The sequence below is a fragment of the Thunnus albacares genome, chromosome 18 (assembly GCF_914725855.1).
Source record: "Thunnus albacares chromosome 18, fThuAlb1.1, whole genome shotgun sequence".
NCBI classification, from domain to species: Eukaryota; Metazoa; Chordata; class Actinopteri; order Scombriformes; family Scombridae; genus Thunnus; species Thunnus albacares.
In genome coordinates this window covers 30,358,482-30,377,922 of record NC_058123.1, presented here as the reverse complement: position 1 = coordinate 30,377,922, position 19,441 = coordinate 30,358,482, and the positions used below count along the sequence as shown (strand labels likewise).

At 37.5% G+C, this 19,441-nt stretch overlaps 1 protein-coding gene across 6 annotated transcripts in view; it reads right to left on the bottom strand.

The window, feature by feature from the left end:
* Window positions 1-3,292: 3,292 nt before the first annotated feature.
* pam (peptidylglycine alpha-amidating monooxygenase) overlaps window positions 3,293-19,441 on the bottom strand; it is a 115,981-nt gene continuing 99,832 nt past the window's right edge. For all 6 annotated transcript variants that reach the window (XM_044332663.1, XM_044332667.1, XM_044332664.1 and 3 more), the window contains 5 exons: window positions 15,284-15,380; window positions 15,023-15,073; window positions 12,882-13,127; window positions 8,978-9,037; window positions 3,293-7,854 (listed from right to left, as the gene is read on the bottom strand). In XM_044332663.1, coding sequence (XP_044188598.1) covers window positions 7,676-7,854; window positions 8,978-9,037; window positions 12,882-13,127; window positions 15,023-15,073; window positions 15,284-15,380 — 633 coding nt within the window. In that variant the 3' untranslated portion in view covers window positions 3,293-7,675. The remainder of the gene's footprint in view (window positions 7,855-8,977; window positions 9,038-12,881; window positions 13,128-15,022; window positions 15,074-15,283; window positions 15,381-19,441) is intronic.

Genomic DNA, 19,441 nt, shown 5'->3' with positions numbered 1-19,441 from the left:
GCCCGCTCTGGCCCCAGGAATGCATTTGACTATGGTTGCCAGTATCACTAACTTCACATTTCTCACTATGGAACTGCTAATAATCAGAGTTGGTCTCAGCAGGTATGTCACTGAGTGGCACACCCGGCTACTGGGGCCTGGCTAACTACATAAACTGATGATTGGTTTTCCATGGTGCAGAGCGAATAAACTACATTTATTACATGTACCATTATCACTAAAGGAGGCGGAGGAATAACTAAATATATGACACACCAAGCAAGAGAGAGCAGGAGAGCGAGAGGGAGAGAGAGAAGCCATCGCTAACTGCTAACCTTAACGGGCTGACATGCTGCTAATACTGATAAAGGTGTAGAGTTATCACTGCCAGAGCAGCAGTGTTTTCTCTCTGCAGTCTGTTACCTGTTAAACAAACACCTGCACAAGAATAGAAACCTGCATTCTGTATTTATACTATGTACTGTATCCTGCTCAGAGGCACAGGAACCATTTCTACTGGCAGATTGTGTCCATATTATTTATTAATTATTTGAGTCTGTATTTATTGATATTCTGATTGTTAATTCATTATTTAATAACCCAGAATATGATTGATTCATGTGACTGAATGGATATGATGACAAATTTTGTAAAATATAAATATTAAACTGTGTCTCTTGCTGACAGACAGACTCTTCCTTACTTTAATTTTATCCATAATAACAGTTAATGGGGGAAATAACAGACTGTTAAAAGAAAAATCTTTCTAATAAATGAACAGAGTTGTTTATAGTTCTTTTGTTGATCAGATGGACAATTAACACAGATTTTTAACAAGATGATGAATCAGAAAACAAAGAAAATATTAAGGCTGCGAGCAGTGATGAACAGGCCCTTGCACATTGCACAGATCAGAGGGATCGGCAGCTGTGGTATCACTATTGGAGATCTGTTGACAGTTCTGAATTGTCAGGATTATCGGACACTGTGTGAATAAGTAAAATATTATTTCCTGTGTGCAGTATGTGGCACTGGAGATGACTTATTAGAAATTGTGTATTTGATGGGGGAGGACCCCCAGACCCCCCCAACATTTATGTATCTTTCCAAGTTTACTCCCCCAATTTAAAACATAACCAGGTGCCCATGATATCATATATCAAGTTCCGCCACCTCTGATACATGTGTAAATTTTCGTGAGTTTTCAAACACCCCTTGCACCTCAAAAATGCTAAAAGTAATTAGGGGATGCTTTAGTACCAATATGCCACATCCAAGTCCAATTTTGTTACTAATCGAAATACTGACTAGTTTGAAAATAGGTGCGAGTTTGTGAGCATCCTAAAGGCCCCAAACATGTTTGTAAAATGAAAATTGACACACGAAATCCAACATGGTTGACTTCCTGTATAGCGAAAAAACTATGTTTTATGACCAGAATGATGAGAGCAATGAACCCACTGAATATCATGAATATCCAAGCAACTTTATCTAACTATGGCCCTGTGTTTGGGAGCACTATGGAGCCTGCTGGCCACGCCTGAGCCTGATCACTACAGAACTTTACAATGTTCGCCAGTTCTGACATGTGTGCCAATTTTCATGAGTGTTCGAGCATCCTAAGGCCCTCAAAAATGCAATGGTGTGGGGGAATAATAATAATAATAATAATAATAATAATAATTATTATTATTATTATTATTATCAAAGCTGCAAGCAGTGTATATCAATGGCTTCAGTATGCGAAAAAAATGCACAATAGATACAAAATGACTTCCTGCTGGACTTAGGGTATGGGTCCAAGAGGCTTTTTTTAAGTCTGGAGATGGTACATCTGCCTACCAAATTTCATACATCTATGTCAAATTTAAAGGTGGGGGCTTTGAGTTTGAAATTTTCCAGAGGGTGTCCTTGAGCCAGTTAACCACACCCAAATCCATGATTCCTATCAGATATCAAGTTACACCACTTCTGATGCATGTGTAAAGTTTTGTGTGTTTTTGAGCACCCCTAGCACCTCAAAATGCTAAAATCAATTTGGGGGCACTATAGAGCCGAAATGCCACGCCAAAGCCCAATTGTGACACTAATTGAAATATTTACTAGTTCGATCATGGGTGCAAAGTTTTGTGAGTTCGCACATCCTAAAGTCGTCAAACGTGTTCATAAAATGAAAATTGACAAACAATCCAAATCCAAAATGGCTGACTTCATGTTGGACAAAAATTTAAAAAAGATATGTAATATGTTGAGAATGATAAGAGCAATGAACCCACCGAATTCCATGAAAATCAAATAAACTTGGTTCCAAAGCGGCCCTTCGTTTGGGGGTGTGATGGTGCCTGCTGGCCACGCCCAAGCCCAATGACTAAAGAACTTTGCAATTTTCGCCATTTCTGATGTGTGTACCAATTTTCATGAGTTTTTGAGCTTCCCAAGCCCCTCAAATGCAATGCCGTACTATAATAATAATAATAATAATTTCTACAAAAACAATAGGTTCCTCGCATTTTCAGTGCCAGGCACTGTTGTAATAAAACTTGGGAGTGATACACTTGAGTTTAATCTGTTATCTGTCTCCACATCTTCATGAAACTGCAGTTATGTTGTGATGTATCAGATCAGTCCAATCGGCTGCAACAGCCAATCAATAACTGATGTCCAATAAGGGGGTGTGTCGTCTAAGACTTTTGTGTAGGCTGTTCTTGTGTATCCTCACCTAGCTCCTCCTCAATCCTCCTCAATCCTCGATCCTTGGAGCACAAATAAGAGACTTGGGATGGCCTTCTAAATGGTGGACCACAACGACTTACAGTTCAAGCGAGAAGCAAGGAAATATCAGAGACCTGGGATGTACCCGCAGATACCCCAAGATCAGAACCAACCGAGCAAAAAACTAATTTATTCTCATGGCAATAACTCAATTAACAAGATGTGGTGGCCATGGGGACTAAGAGGAAATATATGGACTAGGGGATTCGGACTACATGGACTAGGCAATGTGAAGTACATGGATACATAGGGGATGTGCAGTTTATTCACTATCTATTTATTTTTATTACAATTGTTGGGATACAGTTATTGACATTCACTTTAAATACCTGCATGGACTGTGATTATATTTATGTCTGCTGTAGATGATCTTTAACTATTGTTTTTGTTTATCTGATGTGCTTTTAATGTGTCTATATGTTCTGTGCTGTACCCCAAATTGCCTCTCGGAGGACAAGTTTTCTACATCTAAGTCCAAAATCATTAGTCATCCAACCAACTGCCTGAGTGGTCTGATCCCACAACCTCCATGACACTGTGATGCTTTGCAGACACTTTATTACACAAATAACATTGTTACTGAAAATAGTACTTTTGCAGCAAAACCAGTGTGTCACAATAAATATCAGATAGCCCACATGTGACTCTAACATCAGAAATGCTATTTCTATGGCATGCCATTGAGTAAATCATCCATTTAAATCATTCAAACTTTATGGCAACTTAAGAATATGGACAGAAACAGAACAGAAGATATATTTAATGAAGGTCTGAGAACACTGGATGAAACTATAGCGAATAAATGTAATAAAACCAGAGAATACGGAATGAAAATTCAGAATATTCTGAAAGGATGAACAACACACTTCATCCCACAATCTTTGTGTTTCCTCTTTGTATTTTTATGAGGTGTCTTTATTGATGTGACATTAAGTGTTGCACTGTTTTTCAAGCTACTCGAGCACTGCATTGGTGCCACCAGATTTCACTGAATCACTATTCTCAGACTTTCATATTCTCATTTTTCCATTCATTCATTTCAATTCATGAATTACAATTCATAACATAAGTCTCAAGCATTGTGCTAAGTTGTAAGGACAGAAATGGAATGGGACTTTGACAGCTGTTGTACCTGTGCACAATGGTCCACAATAAGGATATCCTCTCTCTTGCTTATTTGCAAAGAACAATGTACAAAACATTCACTGAGCAACTTTTCACTTTTAGCCAAAGATTGCTGTGGAGGAGGAACCATCCACTCTGTAACATCACTGTACAATTGGGCATGCAGCAAGTGTGGGTACAGTATGTACTAAAAAATTCCAGCAGATATGTCTCCTCTCATCAAGTTAATTTCAGGAGGTCTGATCAATTTAATAGTTTGGAACTATGTATAATACTCCCAGTATTCGGATTGAGAAGCTTGTAAAAAATAAGGCGTGGTAAATTTAGGCTACATCTATTATTTTAATGTGCCATATATGCATTTAATTATTCAAAGATCTATATTATCTCATTTTCAGGTTGTAGCTTGAGTCTACACTGGACAGCCATGTCTTTCAGTTGAAAGTATCAGATCATACTCAGATACTCATAGTCAGGTTGGGATGAGGGTTGAGAAAACATGACTGGGACGATCCTAGTTCACAATACACAAATGATTAGATCACCGATAAAGATTCATTCAAATGCAGAGATGCACTTAGGGACAGCCCTAATGAAGACAAACATTTAAAGGACCATACCAGCTGTTTTGCATGTTCTATCCCACTGGCTAAAAATTGTATACTTGCAATTCACAGCAAACCATTTGAATTTATAGTGAGTTTGATGTATTAATGGGTACAGTGCTTGAGACCTGGCTGTTGAACAATGTTTGATTGACAGTGCACACACAAACATAAAAATACAGACATATATGTATTATATACTTTTCCTGTTGACTTGAATGGAGGAAAAAAAAATCTATATAGTAGCAGCTCTATTAACAGCAGCTGTTTTCATCCCTTTGTACATATTGTAATGGCATGTGCTGAAGAAAGGCAAAATAAAGGCACACAATTACAAGTGAAATGTTACTGATCTGAAACATGGACCAAACATTTATGTTGAAATAATGCTATGTGTTTAACATCATTACATGGAATTGATCTATGCAAGTATGGATGCACTTTTCCAGTAAAATTAAACTGTATATACACTCACCAAGCACTAAATTTGTCCACTCCATTAATAAACATGAGTGCAGCAAAATATTAGGAACACTTTTTAATATAATGCACTCAAAGAATTATCACCTTTCTCACAATGTCGACAAAAAGTGTTTGGTGACTGTATACTGCATATTAGTGCTGTTAAACTACTCATTCTTAAAATCCCAATAAAATCGCAACATTGATTAATTTGATTCTTACTCTGATATTGAAATCTAATGAAAATCAGTTTAAGTCTCCTTCTGGTGTCCCAAAATCCAAGTTAAAACCAGGCTTAACAGAATCAAAATGCTGAAAATCAAAACAAACAGTCAACTGCTAAACAGGTGACAACAGCAATTTCCTGTTTTTTTCTTAGGACCCTATTTTGATGGCGCAAGCACAGCGACCAGCGCAAAGTGGTAGTTCACAGACTATGCGGGGGCCAAGCACACCCACTATTTGGTTCATGTATGTGCAGCAGTGCAAAGTGCAGATGAAGAAGGATATAGATCAGAGGCTGTGGTGATTAATAAATACACTCTCAGCCAGTCACCTCTCTGGTATCATAGCTCTGAAACACCTAAGCCAATCACAGTGAAGTATGACAACATTAGCTCAACAAATGGAGACATGCCTATTTCAGGAAATCCTAGTTTTGTCTGAATGGAGCAGAGGCAGATGGTGGGGGTGTTTAGATAATTACTACAGTAACAATAGAAAGAAGTAATATAAAAAAATTGGTCAATCAGTTTATATGATCACATCAGTCCAGTGCTATTTCAGACATAATTATGCTGTATCTAAGGTTGGAAATGATGTTAATGGCACATAGAATTGATGAGTCCTGATAATCCGGTGTCTCCCTCATCAACAGTGAGAATACAACCAACAATGCAAACGAGTAAAACTGAGCAGTCTTAAATGTGTGTAAAATGAATGGCTATGTGCTCTGGTACAGCACAATCAGAGGTTGCAGATTTTGCAACATATCTGTATGGGGTCTAAACAAGGTCAGCTGAATGTAAACATGAAAAACATATCATAAATCAAAAACATAAATTCTCTAAATCCTGAATATGTACCCAAAACCTTACAAAAAATCCTGTAAGTAAAAACCAGAAATAAACAAGAAATAAGACACTTGCAACCAAAGCAGCAATTATGTAATCATGTATTCTCTAATTATTGTATTAAGTAACTGATTTCCATTCGGACTGTTTCTGTGTTTTTACATGTCTTTTCCTTGTTTGCTCTCAGTCCTCAGTTTTGCTCTCAGTTCAGTTTGCTCTTTTTTCTCGCTGATGATCCTGTTTTGACGTGGGGGTGGGCTTAGTGCCCATAGGCCACCTAACAAGTGATTGACAGCTTGTGTCATTGGTGTGATGGAGCCGCTAATGTCACTGCACGGTTACAAACTGCTCTAACAACAAACGGAAAAAGGCTAATTTATGTTTTCATGAATTTCCATCTGACAAGAAGCTGCCCGCTCAGTAGTACTGCTAATGTTGTAACCTTAAGAACTGTAATGTTTTAGCACTACATAGCTATTGCTAATGCTAGCAAATAGACGTAGCAGCATTGCCCAGTTAAACATGCAGGCTGTAGTTTGTCTTGGCATCTCTGTCACTAAACATGCAGACATGTACAGCCTATTTGTTTCCTGCAGGCTCTAATGTTACAATGAGTACACATTTGTTTACAGAAACAGGACAGATGATAATGCTATCTAACTTCTAACAGTAAAGTACAGGTGAGGATATCTTACATCTGTTGATTGTGCACTGATTTAATGACGCTCCTGCTTCAACCACATTAAATGTTTTTTATGCCATATATGCATCTACCTGTCAGAGAGTGTTTAATTAAAATGATTTTTTTTGCATTTTGGGGATTGTTTCATTATTGATTCACATTATCTCCAAGTGTTTAGTTTGCTCTTGTTGACAGAATCAACAAATTGGCAGTGAATTGACTTTGCCCCACAAACAGGCATGGTCTAAGACCCAATTTCTCCCAAAATTCAAAGAACCCTCTTTGCGCTTCCATTTGTTTGCACTTCTCCCACCTCTGCGACGGGCAAACAGATAGGCAAAGCAAGTCACAGTAAGGAAAATACCAACTGTTGCAGCATTGCTTGTGTTAGTCTTAGCGCTGCCACTAAAATAGAGCCCTTAAGGTTTAAAAAACAAAAGGTTTGCTTTGAGTACAAACCAATGACAACATCAACTGACCAACAGTGAAATACCACATTTCAGTCATAGAAATTCCCCCAGTTTTTTCAAAAACTTTTTTTCTTACAAGTTAAAATAAAAATCCAGGAATAGGTTTAGATTTGTTTTACTTGTTTCCAAGACAAAACAATTCATTCCAAGAATTTCATAGAATTTTCCTCAGTTCCTCATTTCATTCATTTCAATTTCATTTAAAGAAAACTCATGAAACAAGGAAAAATGGAAGAAATAAAAAGTAGAATTATCTCTGCCCATTGGCAGAGAAGTTTGATTTTGGGAAAACAAATCTTTGTGTATGTGTCATCCTGTCATCAATGCTGTTTCAAGACCACGGGTAAATTAAATTAAGATTAAATAAATTGTCTTAATCATACCAAATAATTTCTATGTACAGTATATACTTAAATATATAAACAATAAGATTGGCAGCTAACACAACAGTTACACTCATACATCCTGGCAACGTAAGCAGAAGGTTGGTGACCAGCCCCTGAGCGTCTAAGGGGAGGATCGAGGAGGTGGCAGAACAGAGTATTCTTCATTCTCTGAGTCGCTGCTCTCCTCGTCATTCCTCTCCTGGTCGCTGCCTTCAGTACTCAGCTGGTCAAAGCCCTGACGACTGTAACCCTTATGGGACGCAAAGAAGTTCCCAAGGTTCAGACTGCCCACTGCTTTACCTGCCCAGAGGGAAAACACCGAAGGGGAGAATATATATGACCTTGCAGTACAACATTTACTTTTGAATTTTTATACTGACCCAATGTAAGATCAGGGTCAAGATGAAAATAAATCATATTTTAATATTCAAGAGTTTTTTAGTCTGGGTAAAACTTCTAAAGTGCAATGAAGATAAACAACTCTTCCTATGTCATGAATCTGTCTTGTGAAAATACTGTGACATTACAGAGGACAGTGTACTTGCAGCAGAGCTCTATACAGTATCTGTTCCATGGGTGTAGATGGTAGAGAATGTCAAGGTGTTGTTGAATTGTCCCTACCAATATTTTTACTGATCTCAAACGATCTTGTCATTTTAACTGTACATAATCTTAATGGTAAGATCTCTGCAGAGTTGCCAGGTTTGTGTGTTTTCTGTAAATGTGGGTTATGATGATAAAGAGTGAAAGAGCAGGATATGGGGGTTGGCTGACTTTATGATCTGGCAACCTCAACTTAAAGCTGTGTCCAACAAAAATGTCCCTATCAAAAATAAAGACAAATCTATTCCCGTGATTTGTTCAGACTTGGAATCCAATCCAAAATTAGGTCATCATGTGTCTTAAACAAGTCTGATGTGATGGATGCTCCACAATGTTATTTAATTGAAGAAAAAAATAATCAATAACTTGATGTTCAACAACTCGTTCCAATGGTGGAAGAATTAATAAGATCCTTTATATTAGTAAAAGTAGTAATACCACAGTGCAAAAAATACTTCACCAAAAGTAAAAGTTCTGCATTCAAAATGATACCAACTAAAATTAGAGATGTTATCAGCAAAACTTTAACAAGTAAAGTCAGTGCCAAGTCAGTTATTAGAATGTTATTAATGATTACTTGTAAGCATTGTTTTTGTGGTGTATTAAGTTTGCTGTTGAGTTTAATGTATATTACAAGCAGTAGCTTGCTAAGTGTCTTTAAAAAGTGTACAATATCAGTCAAAAGTTTGGATACACTTTCTCATTCAAGTGAATGGGAAGGTGTGTTTATTGTACACAGAATAATCAAGACAGGATACAGTTAGTAAAATAAGAAAATACATGTAATACTTATTTTATTTTTATGTCATAAATGACTTACCTCTTATTTTTCCCAAAATCCCTCCCACAGCGCTGGATTCAGTTTTCACCTCATGTTGGTCTGCAAACAAATAATATGAAACAATATTTTGCTGAATGCTGACCAAATATTAAGAGTACAAAAGACAACAGCATACAGAGCAGAGCAGGTTGTACAGTTTTTAGTAGGGATGTCCTGACTTTTTGTGTGCTGACCCCGAGCCAAATCCTTTAATAACAGGTATCTGCCAATAGAATTGGAGCTGATATATCTAAAAGACACAGTTGCCGAGTGCAAACTCATGCTGCAAACTGGAAATTAGATCATATAGAACTTAACCATTTTTATTATCTTTTTAAAAAATCTTTATTGATTATTCATCTGTCACATTGACAGGTGTAGCCTAAATCTAGGACGTCTTATTTTTCACAAGCTACTCAATCCAAATACTGGAGATCCGGGTACAAAACTATTAAATTGATCATCTCAAATTATTGATATGATATGATCATATCAAAACTCAGTTGAGCACAGCAAACAAAGGCAATAATCTACATTTGTTTGGATTTATTTTAGCCAGTACCAATCCATTAAAATATGCCTCCGAGCTGATCCTAAGGACATAGTTTTGAGCATTTTATTATTTTCCTATTTTCAGTGTTTTGTTTATTGTAGTACCAGGTGTAAATAATCTGTTTTTACTATTTAGGGGTCCAAGCCGCTGCTGGAGCCCTAGTGTTTTTGTTCTCATTATTCTTTCTCTCTTTCTTCTTCTTCTTATTCTCCACTAAAAGTGTTTGTGCAACAAAACCCGTAAGACCAAAAGTCACCAAAATCAGTAGGTGGGAAGCAAATTCCACCCACTACTCAGGCACATAAAATGGCACTCATTGACTTCAAGATGGCACTGTAATAATCAAGTTTCCATTTTTGCAATTATCTTGAAAACAGCTTGGCCTGGTGTCAAAATTCTTTCATCATTTTAAAATCTCAGTTGATCTGCATCTTTGCTCCAATGGTCTTCTGATAAATTTAACATTTTTAGAGCAATTTCTCAATTTTTAGAGCAATTTCTCAATTTTCTCAAAATCCTATTTTTAACAACTTGTCAGAGACCGTTGGGGCAATTGTCCCAAAACTTTGTCAGGAAACAGGTTACAGAAATTTCAATACAATCTGTTTCGAAATTACACATTTTTAGACCTGTGTCTTTAAATTCAATTTTAGCATTAATGCTCATATATCAAAATTGGCTTAAGCGATTGTAACCAAACTTGGTACACATGTTTGGATGCTAGGTCTGAGCTTTGCTTCACAGTCTTGGGATATTCTGCCACTAGGGGCGCCACAAATGTGAAAAGTTTATATCTTGTAATCGGCTACATGGATTCGACGAAATTTGGTTTGCACGATCTAGGGTCATGATTCAGTTGATGCATAAAATTTGGTAATGACTGATTAAAGTGGGCATAGCTTATTACAGCAAATCTAAATTTCTAGACATTTCACATTCCTAACTTCAAAATCTTAAAATAAATCACTCATATGTGCTACAGAGCTGATTGTTTTTCAGCACATCCACTGAATTGTGACAAAAGTTAACCTCACTGCAACGTAAGGACAATTCAGAAGTCCATCACTCTCTTGTTGTAATTTGTATTGTATGCACAACATTTTTTACTTCACCTAATTTCTAAACAAATTTCACCAAAATATTTGACAATACACTCAAGAAAAGCAGGTTGATGTGTGACTTTTTTTTCCAGAATTGTATTTCCAACAGTTAAATTGTTGTGAATTTTTTAAGTTTTGTGATATTGCTCTCTCTGTCTTCTACTTGTGAGTTTAGTTTGGCTTCCTGCTCAGGAGCTAGAGGGTGGGGTTGGAGAGGGCATTAAGGAACTATCTGCACCTGGGTAGGATAGGCCTCAGCCTATTTGGGTGGCTTCCTTGTTAACCTCTTTCTCCTCTCCTCCTCCTCTCTTCCTCCCAGGCCTCCACCAGCTAGATGGGTTGGGGTTTCGTGTTTTGTTTGCACACATCACACAGGTTTCATTCATCCAAGTCATTCACTCTCATTGACTTCAATGCAGTAATTTACTACTTGTATGGAGAAATAAGTTAATGTTTAGTGTCTGTTGCTGTCAGGTACAGCTGTGTTGTCTTGGGGTCTTAGCACATATCCCATAACTGTAAGGTCACATGTTCAAATCCAGCCTGGCACCAAGGGGTATGCATCCTCCGGTTTCTGCCCATCTGTTGTGTACTCTTGTTGTTTTAAAGTTGTACAATATATGCATGTCAAATTATGTGCTTATGATATTCAGTATCTTGCTCTAATTTGTACTGTAAGCACAACATTTTCTATTTAATCCAATTTTTGAACAAATTTCACCAAAATATTTGACAATACACCTGAAACCAGCAGAATGATGTGTGATTTTTTTTCAGAATTTTATCTCCAACATTTTGACAGGTTTTAATGTTTTGGGTTTAAACAGACAAGAAGGTGTATGGAAAGTATTCCCTCTAGTGGCGCAATCAGTAAGTCACCTTCTCTGGTACACAAAGGTCCAGGGTTCAAATCCCCAAGTCCTACTTGCCAACAGTGTAGCATTTCATGCATGTGTTATGTTTTCAAGTACTTACTGAGGTCATATTAAGTCGAAGGTTGCCTATTGTGACCGTTTGAACATTCTGTTTTATTATTTTTATCTGATAAAAGTGTTTTTGCAGCAAAAGCTGTAAGACCTATAAACACCAAAAATTGGCAGATGGGTGCAAATTCCACCCACTACTCAGACACATATAAAGACACTCACCTACCTCAAGGTGACGCTGTAATAAACAAGTTTAGGTTTTCGCAGTTATCTCAAAAACAGCTTGGCCTATAGTCAAATATTTTTCCTCATTTTAATCTCTCAAGTCATCTGCATCTGGTCTTCTGCTCTAAAAACATCAAATTTTGGAATTTTTCACAATCTGATTGGACTCCGATCATTGCCACTTGTGACTATATTTTGATATGAGGATCTAAGGATAAAGGATGTCATATGTTGTAGAGATTGTAAAGCCCCTTGAGGCAAATTTGTGATTTGTGATATTGGGCTATATAAATAAAATTGACTTGACTATTTTCGCCCTGATGAAGAACTTGTCAGATCAAAACCAATCTGCCTGACTAAATAGGCTCTTAATATAAGAACCTCTCCTTGCTCTGGCTTAGAGAGCCTTCAGAACCTTTTCTTTTCTGTAAACTTTTTTTTTATCTTCAAGAGCCCGTTAAGGTTTCCTGGACTTACTGCTTGTGAAACTGTGTGAGCAATTGGCTTCTTCATTTTTCATTCGTCTTCAACCAAAGCTAATGTTGAGGCATCAGTCTCAGTTAGACAAGTCAAGCAGATATCTTCCAAAGTTACTGTCTTTTTAGTGCGCAATTCCCACTTTGTGTTACTACTACCTCTGCCATGGCTTAGTGGGTAAACGATGTCCATTGTGGCACAGAGAGGAAATTTAATTATAAAAATACAAACTTTGGAAGACACTCATTTAATTTGTCTAATGCAGATTACAGCATCCTAACATCCTAACTACAGCATCTTCAGCTGATCTTTAGAATGTACTTTTGCGCAAAACAAAGGCTGTGGATTTTGCCCTTCATCTCTTACATTGAAATCACTTTAGGAGGGGATCTTTTTTGCTACCAGTATGAGCAGGAGGAAAAATGACAGCCCTTTAAATGTACTGGACATATGGGCTTGTGAGTATTGTATTAAGATGGGCCTGAAACAATATGAACCTATCCTTTAAGTCTTGTCAAATGGAGGTCTGAGGCCTAATTTAAGTTTATTTTGATGTTCTTCAATATCATTACTTTTAACAACCTCTTCTGAACACTGCCTCATGGCCTTAGTGTCATACATACTGTTTTTCCTCCAGCAGATAAAGACTCCTATGGAGATGACCAGCAACAGAGGGATGAGCAGAAGGGTAGTGATGATGGCTGGGAGTACACCTTGTTCTTTGTTTGGCTTTGGTCCACTCTTCTTCTCCTCTTCTGCCTCTCCCTGTGGTTGAGACTGTTGAGAGACAGTTTGCTTCTGTTGGATGGCTGCTGTCTTCGACATGTTAGGCTCCGGCCTCACCTTAGTTTTGACAAAGGTCTCCATTTCTATACAGATAAAAATTCTATGATTAACAGGTTTTTATTACTGCAAAGGCACATAGAATCAACTGACACACATAGTGAGAAAAAGGACAGAGGTATATGGCGAGTTGATGAGTGTCATCTTGGGTCGCTGCATCAAATCTTTGGGATATGCCATTGTCTTATGGGCTTGCATAGAAAACAAGTGTTGCAACTGGCTGGACTCTCAGTAACATCAAGTACTTTAACTATTATAATTGTTCTAGAACATGCACTTCAACAAGCAGCAAAGTCTAGGAGCTCTCAGTTTTTGCTGAATTTTGCTTTATTTTTGTTGTTTTTTGTTGCTTGCTGATGGATGTTTCTGTGGGGAAAAGAGTTTACTCCAGGGGATACCATCCTATTATAGCTGAGATAAAGAGGTGTTTTCGTGGTTGCCATGCTGGTGCAAAGGTGAAGGCCAGGAAATGGAGATATAGCCCTTTCTGCCATCGGTCATCATGGGAAATGTCAACTCTCTGCCCAACAAAAGTGATGAGCTGGAGATATTGGTGAAGACTCAGAGAGTATACCGTGAGTGCAGCCTCATGTGTTTTACTGAAACCTGGTTGAATCAAAACATCTCTGATTCCTGTGTGGAACTACCTGGTTTCACTCTCATACGGATGGACAGAGACACTAAAGCTAGTGGAAAAAAGAAAGGATGAGGACTGGCTTTATTTGTGAATCAGAGATGGTGTAATCCTTTGCATTTTACTGTCAAGGAGAAGATGTGCTGTCCAGATATTGAAATATTGGCAGTTGGTATGAGACCATACTATGTACCAAGAGAATTCAGTCATATCATAACAATACTTCCCAAGGCAACTGCTGAAGTTCCATGTGAAGTTCTCAATGAAACTGTTGCCAGGATACAGACTAAACATCCTGAGGCACTTGTATTAATATCTGGAGATTTCAACCATGTATCTTCCCACCTGACTGGATTTACACAGTTTGTTAATTGTCCTACCAGAGAAAGTAAAACACTTGATCTGCTATATACCAATGTCAAAGAAGCTTACAGAGCTACTGCCTTACCACCACTGGGCCGGTCAGATCACAACCTGTTTTTTCTGCAGACCTGCTACAAGCCCTGTGTGCTGAGTCAGCCTACAACTACCCTCACAGTCAAGAAATGGACACCTGAGGCTAGTGAGGCTCTAAGGGACTGCTTTGAATGCACAGATTGGAATGTGCTGCTGGAAACAGATGGGAACAATATGGACATTGACAGTCAGGTTGATTGTTTTACTGAGTATATCAACTTCTGTAGAGATACAGTCATACCTACAAAGACTGTACGATGTTTCCCCAATAACAAACCCTGGATCACAAGTGACATAAAAGCAATCCTCAACCAGAAAAAGGAAGCAAAGAACAGATCAAACAGGTGCAACATGAGTTGAAGAGGAGATTGAAGATGGCAAAGGTGGAATACAAAAAGAAAATTGAAAGAAATTTACACCACAGCAACATCCGGGAGTTGTGGAGAGATCTGTGGTGGAGAGAGGCAAACTGAACAAACTGAAAGCTATAATGGAAAATAGCAGACACCCTCTCCACAGCCTCCTGGAGCGACAGAGGAGTAGCTGTAGCAACCCGCTCCTCTCATTGTGCTGCCGAACGGAGCGTTTCAGGAGATCCTTTGTCCCCACAGCAATAAGACTGTTCAATTCATCCTGAATTGACTGAATAGTTTTTTGTTTTTTATATTTGATTTTGATGAGCTCTTGACAATTTGAATTTCCCTTTGGGGATCAATAAAGTTATATCTATCTATCTATCTATCTATCTATTATTCTTATTTTAACTATTATCTATTTACATGATGAATACAGTATACAGTCTGAATCTCTGTAAAGCTCAACAAAACCTACCTTCAAGTTCTTGAACCTCGATTCCAGCCTTCTTGACAGAGCGATGTGCCTCTGGAAAATTGAGATGAAAAAAGTTTAATAATGGTGCAATATTCATTTACAGGTAGATAGTTCATCTGCTATGCCACAACTAAAACCTCCATTAATAAAAAATGTATCTATATTCACCAATATCACCAATACCTAGAGGAAAATAGTGATTTGGAATGTAACAAGTTAAGTTAGTTTGATTCATAATGGTCTTAATGAAGCTGAGCTTACTCTCAGTGGTAAACTTGAAGACTGATTTGCTGCCTGCATCCCCAACGAAGACACTGCCGTCCCTGGTTTCAACTATGTCATGAGGCATTTCAAACTCCTGCAAATGAAGGAAAAAAAAAAGATTCACCACCATCCCAAAACTTATTTCCAAACTAATCACAATGGTCTGGGTATAAAACATGTCTATTTGGTCCAAATGGTAGGCCATAAGTTTAGACTGGAGGGCTCAGCTTGGCTTACTGTAGTTAAAATTTGTGTGTGCATTAGGAAACTTCTCATTCATACAGTATAGAAATGCTTGGATTTGTAATATTTTTAATTCATTATTATTATTATTTGGCCATAAATGTATCTGAAACTGCAACATGTATAGCGAGCAAACGTGGTAGGCCAGTCCAATGACTCACCCACTACTTAGACAATAAAATGAGAGTTACAATGTATGTAAGGTTGTCTGAATTCTGGGTGACATGCATGTGCAGGAGGTGGAGACCATATACCAAAAAGTCACATGTGACCTAGGTGATGCAAGCCACCTGATACAGGAGCCTGACACCCACAGAGTTGCTGCACACTTTTAATGTAACTATCATATGTAATGCAGTTAACTGTGTTATGCTTTACATTGGATAAACAAATTTAACAATGATTTTCTGCAAAATGCAAAAATATTACCTCAGGTTGACAATTACTACACAGTGTTTTCTGCTACCATCTTATGCACAGAGATTCTCACTGATTTACTCAAATTGCACAATAAATAAATATCACACATACATAAAACTAAACATCACACCTCCTCTTTTTTTCACATAATCCTCGCTCAGCATAGCACTATACTCTATTTCTACATAAACAGTCACATAATTGTTGTTGTTGTTGTTCTGTTTCTCTACCCCCCCAAACATAACATGGTGCATTACATTAACACAACTTGTATTATTTTTATCATTAATTGCACACTGCATATACTGTTTACACTATGAACATTTGCACATTCCTGGTCAATATTTGGTACATTTTCTTTATAAAATTTAAATCTGTAGCAGCTCTAATCACTTAAAATACATTTTTTTCATATTATTTGAGATTACTTAATTTTGTGTATATTTTGACTGTTATGCACCACAACACCTTCCTTGTATGTGCAAACCTACTTGGCAACTGCAGCAATTGCAGCTCATACCTTGTTACTGAAAGGTTTTTTTTCTCCATCAAATTAATTCTACTTCATTCCTGTGGGTTATATTTTAAAGATTATAAGCCATCCAGTCCTTTTTACCAGTTTAAAAACCTGGCCAGTATGACCAGTAAAATCTCATTTTCTCCTTGCTAATAAGTGATTGCAGTTCATACCTTGTAACCTAAACTTCCTCTTTCTCAAATTATCTCCATTTCAATTGAGCAAAACCCTTTCCTTGATTAAAAAAAACAACCCAGTCTTACATTGTGTTTGCCGCCAATCACTTTGAATTAACCATTTAGTTTGGATTATAGTTTTATGCTGTGTAATATTTTTCTATGGCTTTATCTTTTATACTGCATTTTTGCTTCATTTTTAATCATATTTATTTCTTGATGTAAAACTGTTTGAACAGCACCAACCTCTATCACACTGCTCACTGGCCTACAGTTTAACTGACTATTTAACTGGTTCTGTGCCATAACTTCACACTATAGAGCTTGTTAGAAAAATTTCACCCATCTTTATGAGCAGTATTTGTCATGGATCCCACTCTGTTTGAGCAAATACTTTCATATAAAAAGGATGGCACCTTTCCACCTGTTTTTTCATCCAACCCAAAATCTAATTTCCACCAAAAGACGATAAAAGCAGCTGTAGGCATAAATAAACTGGGCGATACAGCTTTACAGGCTGCACGCACACACAGACGGAAATTAGTTCCTGGTGGGTGACTGCTTTTTGGCATGACCCTGACAAAATGCAAAAATACATACTAAGAAGATGTCGCTGAGAAGATTCCACTCAATAAACAATAATATTGAATTATTTCCCTGCCCTAATGCACAGACAGACAGGTCTCTCAAAACTGCCCCCATCAAAGACTGAACACACCAATTTAAAGTAAAAAGTGAGTCCAAATGAGACTGCGTAAAGACCAAGGCCAAAAGAAATAGTCCTATTCATATACTAAGCTTCAACTGGTTAACAAGCACCTAATACTCTGATTCCTTATGACTCAAGAGAATACACTAGTTTTTAAACATGCAGGATCTGCGGTGAAGTACTGTAGTGGGCAGTAAATTGACATTGGATAATGTCTGATAATCTTTCTCCAAATCCATCAGCTTACACAAATTACCACAACTCCTAAACATAAAACTTGTGTCACTTTGCCTGACTGGTTACATTTTGTACAGAGAGAAGACACTGAGAATTTACACACAACAAAGATCCGCTGCTGAACCGCCTATCCTGTGGGTTGATATTTTATCATGCTACCAAGCAACATCTCAAAATTTAAGATACTCCATTATTACAAATAAGACTCATTTTATGACCTGGGCAGCTACAAGCTGTTGTCGGGCAGCAATGAGCTGTGGCCAGGGAGCAACAGGCTGTATCCGGGCAGCAACGAGCTGTGGCTGGGGAGCAACACGCTGTGTGTTTGTTGTGAAATGTGTGCTTATTATGACTTTTGGACTTCCAACTGGAAAAGAGGTGAGCTATGTTCTGCTATCGCTCTGCTGGCTGGAGAGCTAATAACTGCAGGGTATTTCTGGTTGGATAGCACCGTTTTTGCTGTGTTGTTGTGTGTGTTCTGCCCAATGCTTTTGAATTTATTGGACTTGCTTGGCTTGCTGTTAAATTGTGTTGCCACATAATGAGAACAGGGGCCTGTTTCAGAAAGCAGGTTCAGCAAACTCTAAGTCAAACCCTGAACTCTGAGTTGATGGGAAACTCAGAGTTTTCGATTTCATAACAGCTGATTAGAGTCAGTTCAATCAACTCTGAGTATGTTCACTCTTAGTTAAGCGTGTGCGTGATGAATAAAAAAAGCCATCATCAATGGAGCCCCGATACTACCATGGCAACAGGTAAATAAAAGGCAGAGCCTCCATTTTAATCCAGTGGACGTAGTGATATTAATGCATGTGTGTGCGGATGCTGCACATTTATATTTAAAAAAAAATAAATAAATGGGAAAAGTGTCAATAAGTTAACACAATAAAGTTTTATTCAGTGTTGTCCATTAATTCATCATTTAGCAGACTTACATTTCCTTAATGATGATAAAGTGGAATCTGATTGTGTATCAGGCTGCATACATTTTAAATATATTTGTTCAGCTTTAATCTGACAGACAAATAACAGGCGGCAACAACTGAAGATGAAAAATATAGTTAAAGATTTAAAACATATATAGATCAAAGACAGAGACATCCAGTCTGATCCAGTAATAATGTGTTTGGTGATTTGTACTTGAAAAGGCGCCAAGGTTAAAATACAGAATATGTAAAATTTTTAGACATCTATTTGTATCTCAGCTCAACAGTATTCAGTGACTTTATTTCAGCTACTTCAACAAATGTAGTCAATTTAAACATTGTCACTGAAATGCTGTTAAAACACGTTAAGATTATGCTCCCTATTTAAAAATCTCACTTTCAAACTACATTCTGCAGCTGCACCACAATCCTGCTCACTCAGCATATTAACATATAATATTATAGGAATGATGTCCCATCAGTGCAACCAATCACATCATGAGTGATAGAGATAATTATTCATTGATCCCACGTCTAAAGCTTCATAACAATTGTTTAAATTTAAACTGAGCTTACACATTATGTGCAATAAACATTTCAGCACAGGAGCTGCTCTGACAAACTGACAGAGTCTCAGAGTTATAACAGAAGGACATGAAGAGGTTTTCTGAGCTGAGGATGAATTCAGGCTGTGTGATATCTGAATGTGAGGAAAAAAAACACTGTTCAAAGAAATGACTGATGCGCATGAAAGAGGTAACTTTAGAAAGTCCTTGAGTAACTAAACTAATATCCGACCAGGATTTAGATTCTGACAGATAGTAAACCTCTGCTAATGAATGCGCTTTGATACGGACTGAATGAATGAGGAGACAGAAAGAAAATCAGGGTTTGTTGACGAAAACCTGCCAGAGAGCAGGTTAGCTT